The 23,869-nt window shown below is 49.0% G+C and overlaps 1 protein-coding gene across 1 annotated transcript in view; it reads right to left on the reverse strand.

Moving 5' to 3' along the window:
- The window catches only part of PLXNA4 (plexin A4), a 481,515-nt gene that overhangs the window by 94,518 nt on the left and 363,128 nt on the right, over nt 1–23,869 (reverse strand). Inside the window, exons 5-9 of the mRNA XM_070788177.1 lie at nt 16,193–16,293; nt 6,164–6,287; nt 5,342–5,495; nt 4,040–4,139; nt 1,542–1,656 (exon numbers count right to left, since the gene is read on the reverse strand). Of these exons, the coding sequence (XP_070644278.1) occupies nt 1,542–1,656; nt 4,040–4,139; nt 5,342–5,495; nt 6,164–6,287; nt 16,193–16,293 (594 nt within the window). The remainder of the gene's footprint in view (nt 1–1,541; nt 1,657–4,039; nt 4,140–5,341; nt 5,496–6,163; nt 6,288–16,192; nt 16,294–23,869) is intronic.

Below are 23,869 nucleotides of genomic sequence, written 5' to 3' on the forward strand. Positions count from 1 at the left end.
ATTTTTCCTGGGTAAGGAGGGCCCGACACAGTAGATGCTGGTGGTGAGAAATTTCCCTGGTGGTCCAGTGGTTGAGAGTCTGCCTCCCAATGCAGGGGACGAGGGTTCGATCCTTGTTGGGGAACTTAGATCCCACATGCTTCGGGACAACTAAACCCGCATGCTGCAACTAGAGAGCCTGCACGCTGCAGCTACTGAACCTGTGAGCTCTAGAGCCTGCACTCTGCAACAAGAGAAGCTTGTGCATTGCAACCAAGACCCAGTGTAGGCAAAAGAAAAAGAAAAAGAAAAGAAGATGCTGGTGGTGAGGTGTCATTCCTACCTTTCAGAGACAAGACAGCTTCCCTCCTGCCCTTAAGGGTTTGGCCTAATTTAGGGTTCAGGGTTCCTGGTGGGTGGGAATCTAGCCGGAGGGGGAGGGGGCACCAAGGCGAGCCTCTGTGTTCTCACCATGCCCTATCCAGTCCCCTAAAGAGCCCTTATGCTTTCTGTACCTGGAAAGGCCCTGCTCTCACAGCTATGGTTTTGCCATATGGTCATGGCACTCATGTAGGTGTGTGAAGAGGGCTGGAAGGTACATCCAAGACCTGCAGGTGGGGGCAATATCGGAGCCTGTCTGAGTCCAGTGTTGGTTGAGACAGTGCCCTGTCCTTGCATCCAGTGGGGTCTAACCAACATGGTATAGATATCGCTTCTCCATCTTTCTATTCTAAACAACAGCATTCTAAACCACTCTGCTCAGAACTACTGACCCCATGGTTGGAGTCAAAAAGCACCATCATGTTGGAACAACAGTAGACTTTTTCAAAGTGATTTTACACCCATTATCCTTGAGGTCTTTGCCCTAAAGCTTACATTATCAGAGAGGAGACAATATAGGCATAGAGGATGTCTATTATGATGATGAAGACTTTGCAGGGATAAGACTAAAGATGAGGAGGGAACAGAAACGGTGCCATGGTCATGGAGCCTGACTCTGGGTCAGTGATTCAGAGTGGACTGTGCAGCTGAATCGCAGATGCCTCAGCCCCGAGGGGCCATCAGCTGGTCTGGGAGACTTTGCATCTCTACATGTTCCCAGGTGATGCCAATGCTGCTGGTCTGGGGACCACACTTTGAGAACCACCACTCTGCAGGGGTGGAGGTAATTTGACCTTTTTGATCTCAGCTCGGCTTTGTGGACAATGCTCCAAGGGAAAGCTAGAGGACTCTACACACAATCCTGCTCTGTACAATTATTTCCAGGGCACACACACACATCTCTGGAATTGTTTTGGAACTCACCTGGTGTGCAGAGGGTCATGCTGGCTGGAGTGACCTGGAAGGCACTTCTGCCTGTAACTGAACCCCCAGGACTGATCCAGAGTGGAGAACTTTGCTTGTTTACTGCTTTCAAGAAATGATCCTTTAAGAGGCGGGGTTGGAGAGCGAGGGGGTGGTCCTCCTGGATTTACCTCTCTTTCCTCTTTTTAAGGGAGAGCCTCCCTGTGTGTCCCTTGCTCACGGCAGGCAGCACTCACGGCTCTGGCTGTGGGACCTACCTCAGGCAGCTTCACCCGGCCTTCCTGGAAGGAGCAAGACCTGGGGTCGTGGGTGCAGACGTGGCGGTATTTACACCAATGGCAGCGATACGGGCTCTCCACGCAGGACAGGCACCTGGGCACAGAGGCGGAAAAGGCACACGTCAGAGAACCCGTATGCGCCCAAAGCCGGGCGCCGAAGACTCCAGAGCCTAGCAAAACGTGTCTCCTGGTAGGAGAAACCACCCTTACACAGTCAGGAAGAGCAGATCTGGTTAAAAACCCAGCCCCTTTCTCTCCAAGTCCTCAGGAAGCTGGGAGTCTCTGGCCTCCTCCCTTTTAGTCAGGTACTTGACAGCCTGATCCCCTGGGACCTCATCAAGCGCCCTCCATTTTTACAGGATGGCCCTTGCATTGGCTGAATAGGGAAACAGTGAGGTCTGGAGTTGAGGGGCTCATCCAGAGAACCCATCGGAATTAGGACAAACAGTGAAATTGAGTTTTAATTCCAGTTGACTCCAGAGTCTCGGCTGACATGGACCCACCCTGGCAGAGGTCCTGAGGCTGCCCCCTCAGTATGATGGGCTCTTGTAGAGTTGGCAGCCCAACCTCTACTCATTACCCTAGGAAACACAAGGCAACTTGATAAAAGCACCTTCCTGTTTAAAACCCAGCATGGTTCCCTTCTTATAAAAGGTCAAACCTAAATACCTTGCCATGCAGGCTAAGCCCTTTGTGGTCCAGGCCCACCCTCCCAGCACGCGTCTGGTGCGTCAGCCAAGAACAGGCTGTGCTGTCACCAAGCTGTCCTTCTACCTGGAGTACCATTTCTTCTGCCTCACCATCTCCTCTTGCTTCTTTGACTGGTGGCGAGTTGGTCTCACTGAAACCTTCACCCCATTCATCCCCTTGTTTCTGTCTCTGAGACAGTACTGGTCTTGCTGTATTATATTTTACTTATGTGCTGTCCTGTGTATCTGCTTGCCCATTAGGCCATGATTCTTGGGGGGTAGGGATTGAATCTTTGCATGTTATTATTTTCTGATCCTCCCTGTCTAATGAGTAACACACTATCTTGCACATAGGAAGCTTAAAGTCATTTGATAGACTGAATGGAAACTTAGAATATGCTTTCATCTACTAACTTCACTTTCCTAGAGGGGCAAAAGGGGAGTGAGGGATTAGGTTACTAATTGTAAAGCCATGGCAAGCTCTTTTGAAAGGAGGAGGAAGAGAATTCCAATTGGCTGGGAGGAATGGCCGCCTGTTACGTGGGGCTCCAAAGAGAGCCAAGCTGTGGACTCACAGCTGCCATAACCAATAACCAGACAAAGCCCACAGCCTAGAGCCCCAAATATCTTTGGTGATGTTAACTAGCTTGTCCTATATGGAGAAGGAAACAGAACATTATGTTAAAGCCAGCAGAGCTTTTTGAGATCAGGCTCTGTGGCTTTCAAACTGTGCTCTAGGGAACCCTGGGAGTTCCATGGTGCTTTTCTGGAGACTGTGTGAGACGTGAGGGATTCCTAGACAGAGGGGTCCAGGTGCCCTTAACTCTCAACCATCTTCTACTTCCATTCATTTTGTTTCTCGGGCTTTCACACCTGATTTTAGTTGAAGAAAGGTTTCTATGGTGAAAGAAAGGTTTGTACCTTCTCAGTATGGTCCAAATCCATCCTTTTAGAGAGGAAATAATAATATAATAACAGTAAAGTGCACAGTGCCTAAACAATGGGCCAGACATGGATCTAAGTGCCATCCTTGTAATGGCTTTTTTAGCTCTCACAGCCACCAGTGGGGGCTGGCAAGCAATCAGCAAAGTACCAGACAATGGGACCGAGCCCTCGCCATGTCAGCTGTTAAGTATGTGGGTGACATCCCCAGGAGGAGAACTACCGCTTCCTCGTTTACAGAAGACACTGGGCGCAGAATAGCTATGTGGACTAGCTGGCCTGATGCCACAGCCCGAGCCTCTGTCCTCCGTGGCTTCCCTCAGGAAGTGGATGCTCCAGTCAAACAGAGCCAGAGCTGGAACCTGAGCAAGAGCCAGACCCCGCCCCAGGCCAAAGCCTTCCTCTGACCCTTGCCAGCTGAGTCTTGACCCCTCTGCAGGGAAACTGTGCAAGCTGAGCATTCGGGTGACTTGTGGGACCACGTGCTCACACACATGGGACATCCTCTCACTCCCCAGACCCCTTCTCTCATCTGGGGTGCTGGCTGCTCTGTTCTGCAGGTGAAAAGCACCCCCTCCTCAACCGATGGTGGAAGGTGAATCAGGTTAGACAGATTTATGCCAGAGAAGATGTATGGGCGAGGGACCTGGAGCTCCCCAGCTCACAGGCTCTCACTCTGCTGATTCTAGCCTCTTCCCATTAACCCCATGGGTGCCAGAGGAGGGAAGTGAGAGGTCACCTTATAGGGCCTTCGGATGGTAAGATGGAACAAGGGTGGGGCCTCCTATCTTTGGATGAGCTTTGACCCCAGAAACAGGGAGTTGAGTGAGACTGGGGGACACTTACGAATTGTGGACGCTGCAGTTGTAGAAGACAAAGCTAGTGCTGGCGAAGGTCATGCCTGTCTCCTTCGACTTGAGCTGCAGCTGGACAACGTGGTGGTCCCCTGTGGGCAGAGCCGGCCATGGGGTCAGGTGGAGGGCCACAATCACGTGTCAGGTCCCACTGAGAGCAGCACACCTTGGGAAAGGGCTGCCCACTCCCCAGGAGGTGTGGGGAGCTCTAACAGGACTTGGAATCAGCTGGGCCCAGTCCAGGGCAGAATGGAATAATCCAAGAACAGAACAGCTGCAGACAGTAGTTCTAGTCTATTCCTTTTTCCTCACTCTAGTCCCAGCATCCACCTCTCATTTACTTACCAGGTTCTTTCCTGTACACACACACACACACACACTCTGACAGGTATTCACATGTGCATTCACATGTATGATGTCCATGCAGGCTGCACAGAATTGTGAACACACACATTGACTAGCTACCAGGAGAAACGTGTAGACACTTGGCAATGTTGCCACAAACCATGCAAGAAGTTTTGCACGTACGTAAGTGCCCCACGAGCCCCTTCCACTTCTGTAAGGGGAGACTCTGAGGCTCCCTCCTCGGGGGGACTGGTGGCTCCACTCGGGCGGGCGTCCCTGGACTCCTCAGCTGGCGCCAGTGAGGAGCTGAGGCCCATGTTTAATTCACAGCCCTGACCCCAGGCCCCTTGTTCTGAGCCTTCCCCAAGAGCCTCATTAATCAATCAGCTCGGAACAAATGTGACAAGCCCAAATCGGAGGACCAACATGGAATCAGGCTGCCCAGGCCGGTCTGTGCCTCCCAGTGCTGGGCTTCTGTCCACTCTATCCTTCCCATGGCAGCCAGCCATGAACAGGCAGCTCTGGGGAGGCTGGGCGGGTCGGGGATGGTGTGGAAAGCAGTCAGGGTCAGAGACCCTGCAGTGTAGGAGGAGGTAAGGAGCCAAACGACCCCTGCACCCCATCCCTCCTCCCATGCTGCAGCAAGATCTCTAAGCTGGCACTCTCTGATGCTGTGCTGGCTGTTCCCTCCCTCGCCCTCTTGGCATTGCTCCTCACCCATGGTGAGGCTGACTCCTGGATGCTCACCCGGTTTCAATTCCAAAGGCAGTGGAGGGACACTCCATCCCCGTCTTCCTAGAGCATCCCCACCAAGGTACACCCTTTCCTCCAACCCTCCCCTCCTGCGTGCTCCCCCCTCCCCAATCCCCTGCATCTGTCCTGAGTTCTCATGGTCCAGGCAGCAGGAGGAAGGACTTGCCGCCCAGCTTTGCCTCTGGGGACTGCTCACCGTTCTCCGTGATGATCCGGGGCACTTCCTTGGCTGCCGGGGAGTAACACTGGATCTGATTGCCTATCACCAGCCCATCCATCTCTGACAGGTCCTCAAAGGTGCAGTTGACGCCAGCTGTCAGCTCCGGGACATTGTATGTCTCCAGGACCAGCTGTGAACAGCCCAGTGTGGGGAGAGAGAAGAAGAGAGAAATGGGAGAAGAAATGGGAATAAAGTAAGAAAGAGGGAGGGCAAGAGAGATCAGAGAGAAAGAGAAGAGAGAAAAGCATGTGGCAGTATTGACATAAAGAAGAAAAGAATTATGACAGGAGCGGATGGAGAAGGTAAAACAGTAAGAGACAGAGAAAAAAGAAATTAGCGTCTGAATGTAGTTGGCCCAGGAAATGGAAATGACTGTTTAGGGGATTTGTAGGTAGAAAGACGGGCATGATTCCATTATCTTCAATTTTGGAAAACGGGAACATCAGTCATCCAGGTGCCTGTGTCCCGGCTTCTCCCTCTGCACATGCATCTTTCCCATCTCACAGACAAGGATGGCGTTCCCAACACTCTCCTTGTCTTGGTCACTCTTCTGGTCATTTTGGTGTCTCAGTTTTCCCTGCCTCTCTATCCATTATGCACAGCGCCTCTTCCCCAAGATTCCTGCAAACGTTCCCCTCTCCCATCCCCAGGGACACATTCTTAACCCCTGCCTTGCCCTGGGGTGGCTCTGCTGGCCAGACACAGCCCAGCCTTCCTGGGGGTGGGGATGGGTCTGCGGCCCTTTTGGTGGGAAGAGGGCTCTTCCCCAAGTCCCTCGACCCCTTCCCACCATCTCACCAGGACGTTGTACTGAGAAACGGAGATGTTGCTGGGGTGGACGGTCAGCCGGACGCACTGCTTCACCTCGGAGGCGAACCTTCGGGGCTCTCTGGACCGCTCACAGCGCTCCTTCCGGGTGCACCTGGCAAGGACAGAGCGACCCACGGGGACTCAGGATGCGGCTCCTGGTGCACCAAGGGGCTGGCACGGAGGCCTGGCACTGCCAGCAGCAACTAGGAGGTGCCCAGGACTAACCTAGTTTCCTTTCACCAGCCTGTCCAACCCCCATCACGCCCACATTGGAAGAAGGCAATTCCAACCACTGGTTGCCACATCAAACCCCTAAAAGTCACCCCAAAGTGCTCTCAAGGCCTCCTCATTCACAGAAACAGGTGAAAGTCCTTTCTATCCCCCCTCTCCACTCACTCTCAGCCCTCACCACCCTCTCCCTCCTTAGCAAACCGAGGCTATTCTTTCCAGATTTCTCCTCTTTCTGATTTCCTTGCTTTTGTGCACCCCAGCTCCTCTGTCTGGATGCCCCTCTCACCACATTACCCTCACCCAACTTCTACCTATCCCTCTAGACAAGGTTCAACCATGCTCTTGCCACGGCGCCCCTCTCCCCACCAGCCCGCTCCTCAGTTCAGTTCAGTTTAGTCGCTCAGTCATGAACCCTAACCCCATGAATTGCAGCACGCCAGGCCTCCCTGTCCATCACCATCTCCTGGAGTTCACTCAAACTCACGTCCATCAAGTCCGTGATGCCATCCAGCCATCTCATCCTCTGTCGTCCCCTTTTCCTCCTGCCCCCAATGCCTCCCAGCATCAGAGTCTTTTCCAATGAGTCAACTCTTCGCATGAGGTGGCCAAAGTACTGGAGTTTCAGCTTTAGCATCAGTCCTTCCAAAGAACACCCAGGGCTGATCTCCTTTAGAGTGGACTGGTTGGATCTCCTTGCAGTCCAAGGGACTCTCAAGAATCTTCTCCAACACCACAGTTCAAAAGCATCAATTCTTTGGCGCTCAGCTTTCCTCACAGTCCAACTCTCACATCCATACATGACCACAGTATTCTCCAGGCAAGAACACTGGACTGGGTTACCATTTCCTTCTCCCCTTGCTCAAGGTCACCAGCTAATCAGAGATGCCTGCATTTAAACACAGATCAACTCTGGACCCTCCATTCTCACCCACTGTGCTCTGCCTCCCCAAAGCTTCTACTAAACCCATTTCCCTTGCCATTCTGATGTCCCCTTCTGTGCTTAGGAAAAGTTAAAAATTTCCCTCCAATCTTCTTTTCTAGGCTAATCTCTGTTTTTGCCTGCCACTGGAAGCACTTTGAATATCACTGAGACTTGTGAATTCTCCAGGACTCATCTAGAAATCACATACCAAGGGTGAAAGGTCAGCTAAGAGTGTGGTCGTCTCCAAGGCGCCCCTGAGCTGCTCTAGCAGACCCATGGCAACAAGGGCATCTGCCTAAAAGTCTGGGAAGTTAATTTACCAGGCTAGCTCCTCTGCGCGGACTTCATTACCTCCAGCCATTAAGCTAATGTTATGGACTTTTCCAGGGTGTCTGCACTGACATCGCTATTAATAGTGTTATTACTCCCATTAACAGCAGACCCAGAGAGCTGGTACGAACTTCAATTATTCACTGACTCCCCAACTTTGAAGTTCCTATTTCCAAGAGCAATCAGTAGATCTGAAAAATGGCTTTGATTAAGTTATGAAGAGAGGAAAAATGAAGCTACTTTCAGCCCAAACATCACCAGGAGTTACCAAATAGAGTTCAGGCAGAAAAGAGGTGACTCTCTCTCTGTTGCAGGGGGTACAAAGGAACTCTGGTGGGAGAATCTCACGACAAGGTCTAGCTGCATGGTTCGCTGCTCCCAGAGTTCATGGGACTGCATCTTTCCACAGCTCCCAAGAGCCTGAAACTAACCATGTATCATCTCCCTTCAGATTTAGGTCTGCAGTGCAGGAGACTCAGGTTTGATCCCTGGGTCAGGAAGATCCCCTGGAGAAGGGAATGGTTACCTAGTCCAGTATTCTTGCCTGGAGAATTCCATGGACAGAGGAACCTGGTGGGCTATAGTGCATGGGGTCGCAAAGAGTCAGACATGACTAAAACTTTCACTTTGAAGGGAATGGCTACCCACTCCAGTTTTCTTGCCTGGAGAATTCCATGGACAGAGGAGCTTGGCAGGCTACAGTCAATGGGGTTGCAAAAAGGCAGACACAACTGAGCGACTAACCCTGAGCACAAGTACATGGAAGCCATCTATAGCTTTCAGTTTTCAAGATCCCATCCTGCTCTGTACTCTTAGGCAAATTACTCTAAGATCATGGCATCTGGTCCCATCACTTCATGGCAAAAAGATGGGTAAACAGTGGAAACAGTGGCTGACTTTATTTTTCTGGGCTCCAAAATCACTGCAGATGGTGATTGCAGCCAAGTAAAAGACACTTACTCCTTGGAAGGAAAGTTATGACCAACCTAGACAGCATATTAAAAAGCAGAGACATTACTTTCTCAACAAAGGTTCATCTAGTCAAGGCTATGGTTTTTCCAGTGTGGATCCAGTATGGATCCACTATGGATGTGAGAGTTAGACTATAAAAAAGGCTGAGCGCTGAAGAATTGATGCTTTTGAACTGTGGTGTTGGAGAAGACTCTTGAGAGTCCCTTGGACTGCAAGGAGATCCAACCAGTCCAACCTAAAGGAGATCAGTCCTGGGTGGTTCATTGGAAGGACTGATGTTGAAGCTGAAACTCTAATACTTTGGCCATCTGATGTGAAGAGCTGACTCCTTTGAAAAGACCCTGATGCTGGGAAAGATTGAGTGCAGGAGGAGAAGGGGATGACAGAGGATGGGATGGTTGGATGGCACCACCAAGTCAATAGACTTGAGTTTGGGTAAACTCTGGGAGTTGGTGATGGACAGGGAGGCCTGGTGTGCTGTGGTTCATGGAGTCGCAGAGTCAGACACAACTGAGCGACTGAACTGAACTGAATTTGCTGCCTCAGTTTTCTCATCTGTAAAATGGGGACAAAACAGTACCTACCTAATGTGGTTATTTATGAGGGCTAAAAGAGGATGTGAGTAAAGCATGGAAGACAGCAGCTGATGTATAATAAGCCCTCCATAAAAGCTAATGCTACTGTCCCATCCCTCCTCCACATTCCCCATCCAAGTCCTCCAAATCACAGCTGATGCAGAAGTACAGAGCTCCTCTCAGTCTGGCCCATGGGGCAAATCAGGGATGAAAAGAGAAGGATAGGGGAAGCACTTTTCCTCTTAATGAGGGAGAGGGAGCCCCAGAGGGCAGCAGGGAGCAAAGAGGAAAAGCCTGGGTTGTAGCTCTGCTTTCTTCCCAGCTGTCAAAGGGTATTGAGGACTCAGCTCTCTTCACAGAAAGTCAAGTTTAAGGTCAGTGTCAGGGATGTTTTGACATTTCTACTATCCCTCAAGGCCTGTGAGGGCGGAAGCTGTGAATGTCCAAAAGCAGACAATTGACCTTAGAAGTGATGGGGAAATGGAGGGGAAGAGTGGATTCCTTCTGGGTTCTTACAGGGTCTGGTGGGGTAATGGCTTTAGTGCTTCTGGCACTCTGATATCTCACTAGCCCAGGCAAGAGCTGGGAAATATGAAAAGGGTTAATTTATGACCCCTGGTAGGGAGGTGGTGCTGCTGGCTTGGATCTTTCCTTCAAAGGAACTACAGGGACTTCCCAGAGCATCTCTTTGCATTCCATTGTGGGGGCACCTTGTGCATGGCGGAAGACCCTGCTTCATCCGTTTTCCAGGCAGGACTCAAATAGAGCATGCCGTATGGCTTTGAGTTTCTAGACAACCATTCCTGACAGCACCAGGGCTGCCCCCACCGAACACAGACTTGCAAGAAGTGGGCTGCAGCAAGACAGCCCAGGCCCGGGATTGGAGTCCGACCCTGCTAAGCTCCTCTTCCCTCTCCCCCTTACTCCAGTTTCTCTGCAGAGGGTCCTCCAGCCCCATTCCAGAGGTGCTAAAAGCCCTTGGGGACAAAGGCCCTGGCCCCTGGAGGGGTTATTATTCAAGTCAGTGGTTCCAATGAGATTATCCTGTCTAATGAAGCAGCTCCTACCGCCTCCCCTAAGCCTGAACTTTCACTGCTGGAGAGTTCCCAGCCAAGTGGAAAATTAGAAGGGAGAGGAATGGAAGAAGGAAGGGGGTGAGGGGTAGAGAAAGAGGTGGTGATTAAGTTCTCCAGAAATTAATTCCTAAATACGGCGATAGAAATATTAACTCTCAGGGCTGCCGGCCGGGCAAGCAAATTTCAATTTGGAAGGGGGGCTATTTGTGAGTCCGAACTTGGCGAGCCTCCAAACGAGTCAGCGGGGGGAGTACATCATTGCTGGTCCATCTCCCCAGGCCCTCCAGGGTGGGTCTACCTGCAGGCCTCGGATATCAGAACTAGCTCCTTGCCTCTCCCCACAGGCAATTCCCTAGTCCTCAACCTTTCATGATGGTCATGCTTAAAGTGCAATATTTGGGGAATCTGTGTTTAGAACATGAAGGGGTTGGAAAAAATGGAATGGAGGTGGGGCTTTCAAATGAACTTTATAGAAAAGTTAAGAGGAACCTTATTCAAGTTGGAGATCCTGGGGGCACAAAAGGACTTGCATTTTGGAATCAGTTTGGACTTGACTAAGGAGACATTTAGTCCCTGGTGGCTCAGTGGTAAAGAACCTGCCTGCCATTGCAGGGGATGTGGGTTCAATCCCTGGGTTGGGAAGATCCCCTGGAAAAGGGAATGGCAACCCACTCCAGTGTTCTTGACTGGGAAATTCCATGGACAGAGGAGCCTGGAGTCACAAAAGAGTCAGACATGACTTAGCAATTAAAAAATAAGAACCAAGAATGGAACAAATTGCTCTCTCCGCCCTTTCCCAGGTGGCCCTGGGACAGCCACACACACACACACACACACACAACTGTTTCAGACAAGGTGTGGCTGGTTGGGGTTGGCTGAAGCAGGAAGACTTCCCAGCAGTGGGTTAGTCCCAGCCACCCTGCCAGAACCCTCCGGGGAGGACAGGGAGGGGACAGGGACCATGGAGGAGGCCCTGGGTCAGACACACAACCCCTGCTTACACTGCCACTAAAGTCAGAGCTACTTCCCGGCCCCCCAGGGGTTGCCCGCACATCCTCTCCTTATTTTTCAAGGCGTGGCTGTAAGATGGCTCTTGTCACAGCCATTATATAGCGAAGGAGACTGAGCCCAGACAGGGTCTGTCCGTGGATAGGTTCTTCTTAGTTTAACCCACTGCTTCTGCTCCAAGTAGCAGCATTTTTTCATTCCTTTCCTTTGTTCCATCTTGGCAGAAGCTATACAAAGTGAGTCCTGAAGAGTGACCCATGCCAAGCCATCCTGGGGAGGGCATCCTTCCAGGAGAAGAAATCAGCAAAGAGGAGGGGTCCCCAGGTGGGGAAGGGAAAGACTTTCTCAAAGCTGATCATATCTCTCCCCTGTTAATGTCGTGGGTTACATGAGCCTCCCAGGCGTGACGCTGGTGACCCTGCTGAAGAAAGGTAACGTCTGGGCCAATCGATGGGGCTGGGTCTGCAGGGATCCCGTTACCTTCTTGGCCTGGGCATGGGAGCGGAAGTGGGAGAGGGGGCTGGGGACCTGGTGGTTGGAGGGAGGGTTCCAGGCCCAGGACAAGTGAAGGCTGGGCTTCAGGGCTGTAGGTGGGCTGTCGCATTTCCTTTCCTTCACCCAAGACAGAATAGGCTAGGGCCCAGTAGGGTGGAGGCCCTGCCAAAAAAAAAAAAAAGGCTCAAGGTGATGGACAAATAGATACCCAGTTTGTTGAAGCTTTTGTTATCAGTGGAACCCACCAAGCCCGTGGGCTGGGACCTGGGGCTGCAAGAGAGGGCTACAGGGGTGACCCTCTGTGCAACTGGGCTGGCAGGCCTGATTGAGGGTGGTGAGTAACAGGCGGGAGGGTTTCAATTACATGAGCATTTCTTAAGCTTGTTCAGTCTGTAGCCCACCTGTGCCCTTGCTGGTACAAACAGCCCTTTCAGCTACCTGAGCCACCTGTTGGTGGGGGCCCCTCCTTGAACTTCACACATGCTCTCTCTCCTCCTGCTCCTCCGTCTGTTTCTGTCCCTCCCTCTGTCTCTCTTTCTCTCACACACACACACACCTGCTGTCATTCTCTTCCTGCAAAGTTCCCCATCGCCTCACTCCCTCCAACCATGGGAAAAGTTGGCAAAAGTGACAGAGAAAGTGGATGTATCTTGAAACCACAAGGAAGCCCATTACCGATGCTCTTTTGCAGGGATTTTCCTGGGGTTGGCTGGCTGGAATCGCAGCACTTAGCTCAGGGTCTTGCCTGCTGTGCAAACTCGAGAAACGTGCTGATTCTACTGTAGACTGCGACCCTCACCCCATCCCTGGATCACAGGCCTGGTTTCCGGGGACTTGCTGCCAGGCAGAAGGTCTAATATGGGTCCCTCTGTGTGCCTGAGCCTAGCAGAGTGCCTGGCACAGGAGGCCCAGGGCTGGTGTGAGAGATACAGGGACAAGTCTTTGTGTATGGGCATGGAGCCTCCAAAGTGATGAAACCCCTGCAGTCTTCCCCTCCCTAGTAAACTCAGGTGCCCCAATGGAGCATCTACACGTTCTCTGGCATCCTTGTCCTTCCCCACTGCCTCTGCCCAACCCCAGCCTGCTCCCTTACCTCCTGCTCAGCCTGAGTCCTCATCTATCAATTCGTAGCTATGAATGCCCAGTTGGCATCTATTTCAGATGAAAGGGATGCAAATGGCATATTTAGGAGAAGCAATGTCTGGCTTTGCCCTGAACTTAAGCAAATAAGAAAGAAAGGCCCCCTGGGAAGAATTAAGACAGGGCATGAGGGAACTTTCCGGAGAAGTTGTTGTTCAGTTGCTAAGTCGAGTGCAACTCTTTGTGACCCCCCCTGAAATCAGCATGCCAGACTTCCCAGTCCCTTACTATCTCCCAGAGCATCCTCCAACTCACGTCCATTGAGTTGATGATGCCATCCAACCATCTCATCCTCTGTCATCCCCTTCATCTCCTGCCCTCAATCTTTCCCAGCATTAGGGTCTTTTCCAGTGAGTGTGCCCCTCGCACCAGGTGACCAAAGTATTGGAGCTTCAGCTTCAACATCAGTTCTTCCAATGAATATTCAAGGTTGATTTCCCATAGAATTGACTGGTTTAATCTGCTTGCAGTCCAAGGGACTCTCAAGAGTCTTCTCCACAATTCGAAAGCATCAATTCTTTGGCGCTCAGCCTTCTTCATGTTCCAACTCTCACATCAGTAGATGACTAGTGGAAAAACCATAGCTTTGACTGTACAGACCTTTGTCGGCAAAGTGATGTCTCTGCTTTTAATATGCAGTCTAGGTTTGTCATAGCTTTTCTTGATAAGAGAATATTGTATATCTTGATGGGGTATGGATTACCTTGGTTTATGCATTGATCAAAAATTTTCAGACTGTACACAGAGCATCCATTTATCTCACTCTATGTAAATTAAATATTAAATCCTGATTCAAAGCATCTTAGAAGATCCAGGGATCCACTCTTCTCCACCTGACCATGTAGGCCAGGGGTTTCTCCTGGTTATTAACTCTGGGAGGGAGGAAGGATCCAGGTACAGATTGTCACGGAGGGCAGGCAGCTTGGGTCTAGGATGCTCATGAGCTGAGTGCTCCTGGGGAGTTGGGCTTTACATCAGCACAGCCCCAAGCACCAGGTCCTTCCCACAGCCAGGAGGCTCAAGGTCATGGAGAATCACACCTTGAGCCAGCAGAGCACTCTAGAAATGGGATGCTGCCCCAGGTGGCTACACAGCTGGGGGATGTGCAGTTTGGACTTGGCAGCAGGTGCCCCAAGTTCACATCCATGGCTGTTTACTTTAGGCCATGCTGAGAATAGGGTGGCTGGGCTTCCCAGTGCAGGCTGGTGGCCTCTTTCATGAACTGTCTGGACTTCACCTTGGACCCAGTCCACTCCTGTTTTCTGCCAGGAGGCAGGTATTAGGTTACTGAGGAGAAACTGAGGCCAGGTAGGAGTCACCTCTGGGACCTGCTCCTGTCATTCCCGTTTAGCTCAGCTCTAGAGCGGGGAGGTGGGAGTACTCGTAGCCCCCTGTACCACTGTCTCAGAGCCTCAGGGCACTGCTCCTCACACGGCTCTGTGCTATGCGGGGTGGGCCAGCATCGCCAGGCAGGATCAAAGCTGACACAGAGACTGGCCTTTGGGTCCCACAGGCATAGAGTGTCAGGGGGGGCCGGCTTTCCTGATCGCCCTTAAACGATGCCAGGTGTGAAAGCCTCATGCCAGGAGAAGCTGAGCCATCCTTGGCCGAGCTGAACGCCAGCTGCCAAAGGCCCCTAAGGAAGCCATGGATCTGGAGCATGGCCCCTTTCTGAGAGGCCTCACTGAGTGGGACAAAGAAAACGACTTCCCCGCTGCCTTGTAAAATATCATCCGGGCAACTCTTTTGCACTGATCAGAACTGATCTGGCTTCTGAATGCAGTCTTTCCCATCCTCTGCATGCCGGCCAGTCTCAGGCATCACTGTTCTGTTAGGATACACAGCTTTGAGTATGTGCCTCTACCCAGCTTTCCGGTCATCTCTGAGCTATGTGTATCTCAGGGTAGGTCAATGGGCCTCCATTTTTTCCCACCCCCACAGTATGCCTGAGGACTTTCAAACCTTTCCTTAGCAAACTCAAGGTCTTGTGGTGCCTGAGACTGTCACCCAAAGAAGGGAGGTTGCCCGCCCTGGGCCCTTTGGGGAGGATGTGTTAGAATTTAACAGGTCACTGTAACTTTCAGAGGCACTCCTGGGGTAGAGTGAGGCAGGACCCTGCCTCCACCTTCTTATAGTTGGAAATGACTGGTAAATGTCATTGGTCACATACAGTTCAGGCTCCTAGTAAAAAATCTTTTTTTTTTTTTTTTTAATTTATGGTACTTGTGTCCAGTATTTTTGCCTGGAGAATCCCATGGACGAGGAACCTGGCGGGCTAAAGTCCATGGCGTTGCAAAGAGTCGGACACAATGGAAGCGACTTAGCACGCACGCATATACATATCCAACTCTTAGCATGTTAGGTTTCAACTGTTAACTAGAAGCCTGGGGTTCCTGCAATGAAAGCTTGACTGGGACCAAGTTCCACTGAGTGGGACCCAACTACTGATGGTTTTGCCAGTCAGCAATGCCAAGGCCAGGGGTCTTTGGATCCCACTGAGAAAGGCTTTCAGCTCTCCGCATGTGTCTGGGTGGTTATCTATGCCCTTCTTTCATCCCTTGGTTTATTTATCAGGATCCGTTTGCCTCCATTGCACACCATTGCCTTCTTTCCACTTCTGGAGAGTCAAATGGAGCCAGCAAGGAAGAGGCACAGGGTGGGAGTGGCAACACCAGGGCAGAGTTTCACCCACTGGTCTTGTAACCCCGGGCACAGGGCACTCGGACAGCCAGTTGAATATTCGGACAGCCCCAAGGAGAGCCTTTAGGTGCTACACACTTGAACTTAACCCTCAAATACCAGAAGATTCTGGGGAGACACTGAAGTCTGTTCAGTGACTGTTGAATCACTAATCACATAAATGATTTAGCGGCCCATGTAAGCCTGGAGAAAAAGAGTCCAATACCTTTTTCTTGCTCTTCAGCCCTGGAATATCAGTCTGCAGTCAAATTGCAACCACAAATGTCCAGAGATCTCCCTCCAGCCCCTTAGAGTGTAATGATCCCAGGTGACCCCATATCGTGACTCATCACCATTCCCACGTTGACATTTCCATACATTTTTATGGTAAGTTAACAATTTAAAGTGAAGTCAGAACACAAGAAGGGAGATAAGATTTACAAAGGATATAAGGGAGGAAGAGTAAGAAAAGAGAGGAAGAGAAGAGAGAGGTCAAATTGTAGGAGAGCAGTGACAGAGAAGAAGACGAAGAGGAAGAGAATTACCTGGGGATGTGGGAAGCAGGAGGAAACTGCCCAGAGGTACTCACGTGTTGTGGAGCACACACCAGCCACAGTGGGGGTCGCCTGAGCCAAGGCACTCGCTACAGCTCTGATACTGACCACAGGACTCCACAGGGACTCTGGTGAGCTAGGACAGGACCACAGGAGAGACAGAGGTCAAGATTTTGTAGAACAGCCTGTAGTCTACCAGGAATTGATGTTATCTCGTCGGGTGTATCATCTAAGACTGTGCGGTAGCAGGTAGGGTCCTAGAACCCCAGATCCAAAAGACACCTGGAGGGATTGTATTTGAGCAGATGGCTGCATAAGCATCGGTTATTTTCTTAGAAGTCCCTGGGAATAGACGCCAAAGAATTTATATCACATTGTTATCAAAGATATTTATATCCTGTACATTTAAATTTTCCCACCATCCAAACCCTCAAATATCGCTACAAACATGCAATTCATCACACATTTCTCTCTTATCAATGTAATTACCATAGATGCTTCTTCTTTCTCCATTCATGTTTCTCTTTCACCCCCCTTCCCAGACCTTCTCCTTCAAGTTTCATCATTTTTGTGGTTCCGGAGAGCATTGCACCCAAATCCAGTACCTTCCTCTCTCTCTGTAACAAGGTGTAATCCACTCGCTTCATGCTGTCATCTGCCCACTCTCTCTTTCTCATAATGTTGGCCAACTGGCTGGCAGAGTTGTTCACTCTGGAGCTTTTAAAGAGCAGCTGTTGCTATTTCTCTTCCTACCCGCATTCTTTTCATGACTAGAGGCTTCCTCTCCAACCCCAAAACTTTATCTTCACTTTCACCAGCCACTTGTTAATGTAAAATGTTCCACATGACATTTCTGTTTGGCCCAAATGCTTCTATTTCCTGCATCCCCATAAAGATCTTTTGAATTTCTTTGTTCTCTAACATAGCTTTGCCCCAGTGTCTTCTGACATGATTTCTCAGGGCCTGAGAGATAGGAGGTACTTAATAATGATACACAGGATCAAATGGAATTTTAATTTTCTTCCTAGAGCCTTGGTCTTTCTTCTCCACTTTTACCAGTTTCTTCTTTACAAAAAGGTTCTATTTTTTGGTAATCATTCTTTTCCATTTGGGATACCTTTTTATCTCGGTGGAGGACTTCTTACCTAATCTTTCAGCTTGAGCTAAGAGAATTTGATGTGCTTATCCTTTTTTTTTTTTCAAACTTTGTATTTTGTATTAGGGTATAGGCAACTATGGGCTTCCCAGGTGGAGACAGTGGTAAAGAACCTACCTACCAATGCAGGAGACATGAGAGACTCAGGTTTGATCCCTGGGTTGGGAAGATCCCCTGGAGGAGGGCATGGCAACCCACTCCCGAATTCTTGCCTGGAGAATCCCATGAACAGAGGAGCCTAGTGGGCTACAGTCCATGGGGTCACAGAGAGTTGGACTAGGCAATAGCACCCCACTCCAGTACTCTTGCCTGGAAAACCCCATGGATGGAGGAGCCTGGTAGGCTGCAGTCCATGGGGTTGCTAAGAGTCAGACGTGACTGAGTGACTTCACTTTCACTTTTCACTTTCATGCATTGGAGAAGGAAATGGCAACCCACTCCAGTGTTCTTGCCTGGAGAATCCCAGGGATGGGGGAGCCTGGTGGGCCGCCATCTATGGGGTCGCACAGAGTCGGACACGACTGAAGCGACTTAGCAGTAGCAAAGCGACTTAGCATGCATGTACACATAGGCGATTATATCACAAAGTGACTTAGCATGCATGTACACATAGGCGATTATATCACAGCATTAACAATGTTGTGATGGTTTCAGGTGAACAGCATAGGAACTCAGCCATACATATACATGAATCCACATATATCCATTTTCCCCTAAACTCCCGTCCCATCCAGGCTGGTTATCCTTTTTAATTTCTTGCCATCAGACAGTAGACATGGTGAAGGATAAATCACCTGACCTGGCTGAGCCTCTGTGCTTTATGAGCAAATGCAGAGGCTGTGTGTTCCCTGCTGCTTCATGGGACATCTGCCTCCATAAAATTATGTAGCACTTGGCAGGGGCTACTTGTAACTCACGCACAGGCGAACTGGCACCAGAGTCTGCTCAATTAGTCTCAGAACTCTTTCGGAATTAATAATTCATTAATTGTTACTTTCCAATCCCACATGATTTCTTTTTCTTTTCTACTTTAATTTTCTTCCTCCCTTTATGTATCTTTCCTGTTTTCTCACGTGCCCGTTGGGCAGTCTTAATGACCACCATGTGTGTTCACTTCTTCCAAGGCACCTTTTAGCTTCCTGCTCCTGTACAGATTTGCCCTGGGCCTTGGTGCTCCTTTCTCCACACTCTCAGATATCTTTTTGCACATTTGGAAGTTTATCTTTCCTTCTATGACCTCTCACGCCATCAGCCTGGGCTGTGCCTCAGCTCCGTGTATATACAGCCTTTCCATTTTCATAATTGATCCTGACAATCAGCCTCTTACAAATTACACCCCTGACTCTACACATAGCCAGAAACTGACCTGCTTCCTGTTGCCTCTTTCATTTCCTTACCTACCCATTAAATGGGCATAGACACTGGTCATGTAAGCATATGAATAACGGTACCCAGACCGAAGCACATGGACTCCTAGGAATTCACAAGTGGTAATGAGATCCACAGCTATTCTTAATATTTCCAAAAGCCCAATGGAAATTGGATTGTTGCTGTTTTCTGTTTGTGTGCATACTCTGTGATGTATTTGCCATATTAAAAATAGGAAATATATTATTACTTAATAAATACAGTTGGTTTAGTAGGCAAAAATCTTTCAAAACTGGATGTCTAGTGATGAAAAAAGTAATAAAGGGGACCAGAGATGATGAAAGTTGGTAACATAAGCACATAATAACGTTTTCATATGTTCCAGCTGCTTGTCTAGCACTCCATATTTTGCACAGGCTTAAAGAGGAAATCATGGCTTGCTCAATCAAAAGCATTTTCTTGGTCTAAACTTAATTAATATCCTCCTTGGTTTCTCCCAGGGACATGGTCTGTAATCTGTCTCAGATGGCCATGCCATGGGATTCTGGGGTGTACAACACATGAAGCCAGCTGCTTGCTGAATCTGATCTCCTCCAAAGCCTTTATATTCACATTTCTAAAAACATCTTGCAACCGGTATTTAATAATATCACTACCCGGAATTGTTAGATAGCAACACCGATTCAATGCACATGAGTTTGAGCAAACTCTGGGATATAGTGAAGGACAGGGAAGCCTGGCGTGCTGAAGTTCTTGAGGTTGCCAAGAATCAGACATGACTTAGCGACTGAACAACAAAACCACCAACTGGAATTGTAAAGCCTCTCCTCTGTTGATTTTAAACAAGAGTCATTTACGTTTGGTTGGAAAGAGTGTATGAGCCTTTGGAGCTGGGTTCAAATCCTGGTTTCACTATTTACTGGCAATGAGGTCTTATTGTCTCTGAGTCCCATTTTTCCCCTTATCTTTCAACATGGAGATAAAGGTCCCCATCAATTCAGACTCTCCATCAATTTTGGACACTACTGAATGACTAACACTTTCACTTTCTTTCACTTTGTGAATGATCAAACACATCATAAGAGAAAGTTTTTATTACTGTCATCTTTGTCATCAATAGTGTTAGTTGCTCAGTCGTGTCCAACTCTTTGCAACCCCATGGACTGTATGTAGCCTGCCAGGCTCTTCCGTCCATGGGATTCTCCAGGCAAGAATACTGGAGTGGGTTGCCATTTCCTCCTTCAGGGGATCTTCCCCACCCAGGGATTGAACTCAGGTCTCTGGCGTTGCAGGCAATTTATTTACCCTCTGAGCCATCAGGGAAGCCCAAGCTTGGGGCGGGGGGAGGGGGGGTTGGGTCTAAGTAAAAGTACACAGTAACAGCATGGATCACAAGTCCCTTGAAAGTCTATGATCTGACAGGTTAGGTTAGGTTAGTAGTTCTAATTCTCCAGCCAGTTACAGAATGGTGAAAGAGACCAGAAAAGCCGACCGAGAAAGGAAAGTTGTCATTAATACTCACTCTTTACCACCCTGTCACTTTACTTCTTCCTCCCCCATCACCCCAAAACTGCCCTGACAGCCTTCCTAGGCCTCATGAACTTGGCCAGGAGTTTAATGCCAAGAAGAACTTCCTCCTTGAACTGTGATGTTTGCTCCTAAACCATCCATTGCTTCATCCTGGCCCGGCTTCCTGGATTTATTCTACCATCTATTATATCCATTAGGAACTTTTTTTTTTTTTTTGCTTTTCATCAGGGCAATCCCTGTAGAAGGAAGTCCTGGGAAGTTATTATGCTACCTAACTTCCTTTCACCTTTTCTTAGAGGCTCTTTCTACCTGTATGTTCAGTCATTTGTTATTACTCTTCTGAACTTTACCTAGGTTTTCTCCATTCTCCTCAAAGAACGGATGCTAAAACAGAGGAACCACCAGGATTCTGACAGTCCACATAGAAGAGCTGCCATTATTTAAAAGCTGAGTGCCGCCTCCCTTCACCTTTGCAGGACTTTCACAAAGAAAGCCAGGCTCAGAGAAATGTCCAAAGTCCCACTTTCAGGCAGTATTCTCCAGCATGACCACCTCTCCAAGGGGGACCCCATAACTCCCAATCTACATCATTGCTTTGCCTCACTCCCCACCCCATGTAATCTGGAGAGCATCAGAAATTTGCCTGACACTTTAAATAGCTTTTGAAAATTAGATTTAGCCCACCATCTATCTGGGTGCCATTCTGTACCCTAACAACTCTGGTTACTGGCCACACCTTGCTAGGAAGCTGCACAGGTGGTCGATAGATTCGGAGTCACCTTGGCACTAGGATCCTCTCTCCCCAGACATGCAACTTCTCCACCTGCGCCTGACAGCGAACAAAGCCGCCTCTTCCATCCCCCATCTCCACTCCTCTCCTGACCCTGGAACACAAACCACTCCAGATGCAGAGCCACGATTAATTAAAAGCACCCCACGCTGATTAAAGTCTTCAGCTACAGCGCCAGGCATGCTAATTAACCGGGTGAGGGAATTCAGGCCACAGGAAGAGGTGAAAAAAGAAAGTCATGGAAGGGGGCTTCTGCTTGGAGAACAAGTCAGATAGCAACGTGACATGTCTAGAGATGAGTGGACCCTAGTGGCGGATGGTCTCAGAGACCACAGACAAGAGAGGGCTGTCTCCCCTGGCCACTGGACTCTAGGACAGGTGCTGACTTAGGGGTTCAATTGCCCCCTCATTGCTTCTAGAGACAGGAGCACCGCACCCCACCAGCCACTGCCTCTCAGGACCTTGGTCTGTGTCTACACCATGCTGGGAGAGAGTGGGGCTCCTGGGGTGGAAGGTTCTAGTAGGGCAGTCTTCCTGACCCATTCTGTCAGCTTTAGGCAAAAACCTATTGGGCAGTTTGGCAGTTCCTCAAAAAACTAAACTTAGAATTTATCATACTACCTAGTAATTCTAATTCTGGGTACATATTCCCAAAGAATTGAAAGCAGGGACTTGAACTTATATACCAATATTCATAGCAACATTATTCACTATAGCCCGAAGGTAGACACCCAAGTACCCATGGACAGGTGAATGGATACTGAAATGTATAAAAAAAAATGAATGGATAAATAAAATGTGGAATATACACACAATTAAACATTATTCAGCCTCAGAAAGGAAGGAAATTCAGACTACAGCATGGATGAACCTTAAAAACATTATTCTAAGTGAAATAAGTCAGTCACAAAAAGACAAATATTGCATGATGCCACTTATATGAGATCCAGAATAGTCAAATCCATAGAGACAGAAAATAAAAAGTGGTTGCCAGGGGCTGAGGGAAAGGGAATAGGGAGTTAGTATTTAATAGGCAGTTTGAGCGGAGAAGGCAATGGCAACCCACTCCAGTACTCTCGCCTGGAAAATCCCAAGGGCGGAGGAGCCTGGTAGGCTGCCGTCTATGGGGTTGCACAGAGTTGGACACGACTGAAGCGACTTAGCAGCAGCAGCAGGCAGTTTGGGAAGAAAGGGTTGTAGCACAAGGAGAATGCACTTGATGATACCAAACACCTAAAATGGATAAGATGGCAAATTTATGTGAGGTGTATTTTACCATAATAAAAAAATTTTAAAAACACTATTGGCTGGATGTAAGAACACCTATTTCCTGCCTAGGAGCCTGGATCAAGGGGGAGAAGCTTTCTGTTGGTAGACTGATAATAAATTCATATGCATGAAATATTCTGAGATCCTTGAGTGAAAAGATAGGCATCATTATTCAATTTAATCTCAAATGGACAAAAGAATTTGGGATGAATGTCTCTTATCGTGTATTGTCATGTAAGTGGACCTGTCACTCTCAAGCTCTGCACCTCTGTTTCCTGATTTGGAAAAATAATGTCTTAGTCTTGTTCCATCCAGAACCATGCTTCACATCTCACCCCTTCCAAGAGGCACAGGGGAGAGGTTTGGAATTCACACACTTCCTGTGTGGTCAAATGGCCCCTGGTTTTATCAAATTGTCCTCAAATTCAGCCTCTGCCTCAGCATTTCTCATCCCTAATTATGACCAGGAACATGTGCGTGCTCATCTCTATCTCCCCTCCATGACCTTCCTGGGAATCACAACGGTTTGCTCTATCCTTTGACCACCAAGGTAAACTTCCCTGAATAATACAGTGTAGTTGTGTCTGCTTTGAAACTATGCTCAATAGACTCATCATCTCTACTCTTTTATCTGTCCAGCCCCATGAACAAGACCATGAAGTTACAAAACAATGACCCGGGATAGGAAGACAAGGAGTGACTGACAGCAGAGCAAAGGAGCCCACACAGGAGTTCAATTCATGACCTTGGTCTTTATCAGCTTCTTCACTCTAATCAATGGAACCTATTCTCTGCTGGGCCTGGGGCCTGGGTGTGCTCTTGGCAGTTGGAGGAATTTTCTCAGTTGCCTTGAGTTCTGGCCCCTACAGCCCAGCCCCTGTCCAGTTTCCCTGATATTCTGAAAGATGCTTTCCTCCAGCAGTAGGGTCCCACTCTGCCTGTTACCGTTAACTTTGCAAAGGGTGCCTGCTGTTCTGCTGATTACATTCAGGAATGTTCCATACATAGAGCATCCAGTCTGTGTGTATACCTCTAATTTGTTTAAGCATTTGACATTCTGGTCTAAATGTGAGTTATTGCTCCATCTCTCCTCTTATAATTGGATGCTAATGCTACAGTAGGTACACTGAGCCTGATGGTGGGAGTTAATTTAAATGTCCAAAGGCTTCGTAAGTACCCAATTTCCTTCAAAATTGTCAAAAAAGAAAAAAATGAGGCAAGATGATGCATTAAGAAACTCCGAGAGGCTGCTGCGAGCTGTCAACCTGTGGGGATGCTGTGCCTGGTCCACCGTCCCCTGTGCTGTTCCGTCCCCTGTCCCCAAGCAAAGGAAGGAGAGTTGGGCAAAGTCCGTCCTTGTGTAGAAAATTATTAACTCAGCAATATGTACGGGAGTTAGCATCATGGTCTCGGGAAAGCCTAAGTACCTCCTTTGGTGGCCTGTGATTGCCTCTCCAGGCTTTGTTTCTGCTGTCATGGGGCTATGAAGGGGTTTTGGAGAGCCCTGTCTCCCCTTGATGGCCTCTAAGCCCCTCACTGCCAGGACATGAACTTGTGGTGGCTGAGCACTGGTCCAGGAAGCTGTGTTTATTTCCTGTC

This window comes from Bos indicus, chromosome 4 (assembly GCF_029378745.1).
Source record: "Bos indicus isolate NIAB-ARS_2022 breed Sahiwal x Tharparkar chromosome 4, NIAB-ARS_B.indTharparkar_mat_pri_1.0, whole genome shotgun sequence".
NCBI classification, from domain to species: domain Eukaryota; kingdom Metazoa; phylum Chordata; class Mammalia; order Artiodactyla; family Bovidae; genus Bos; species Bos indicus.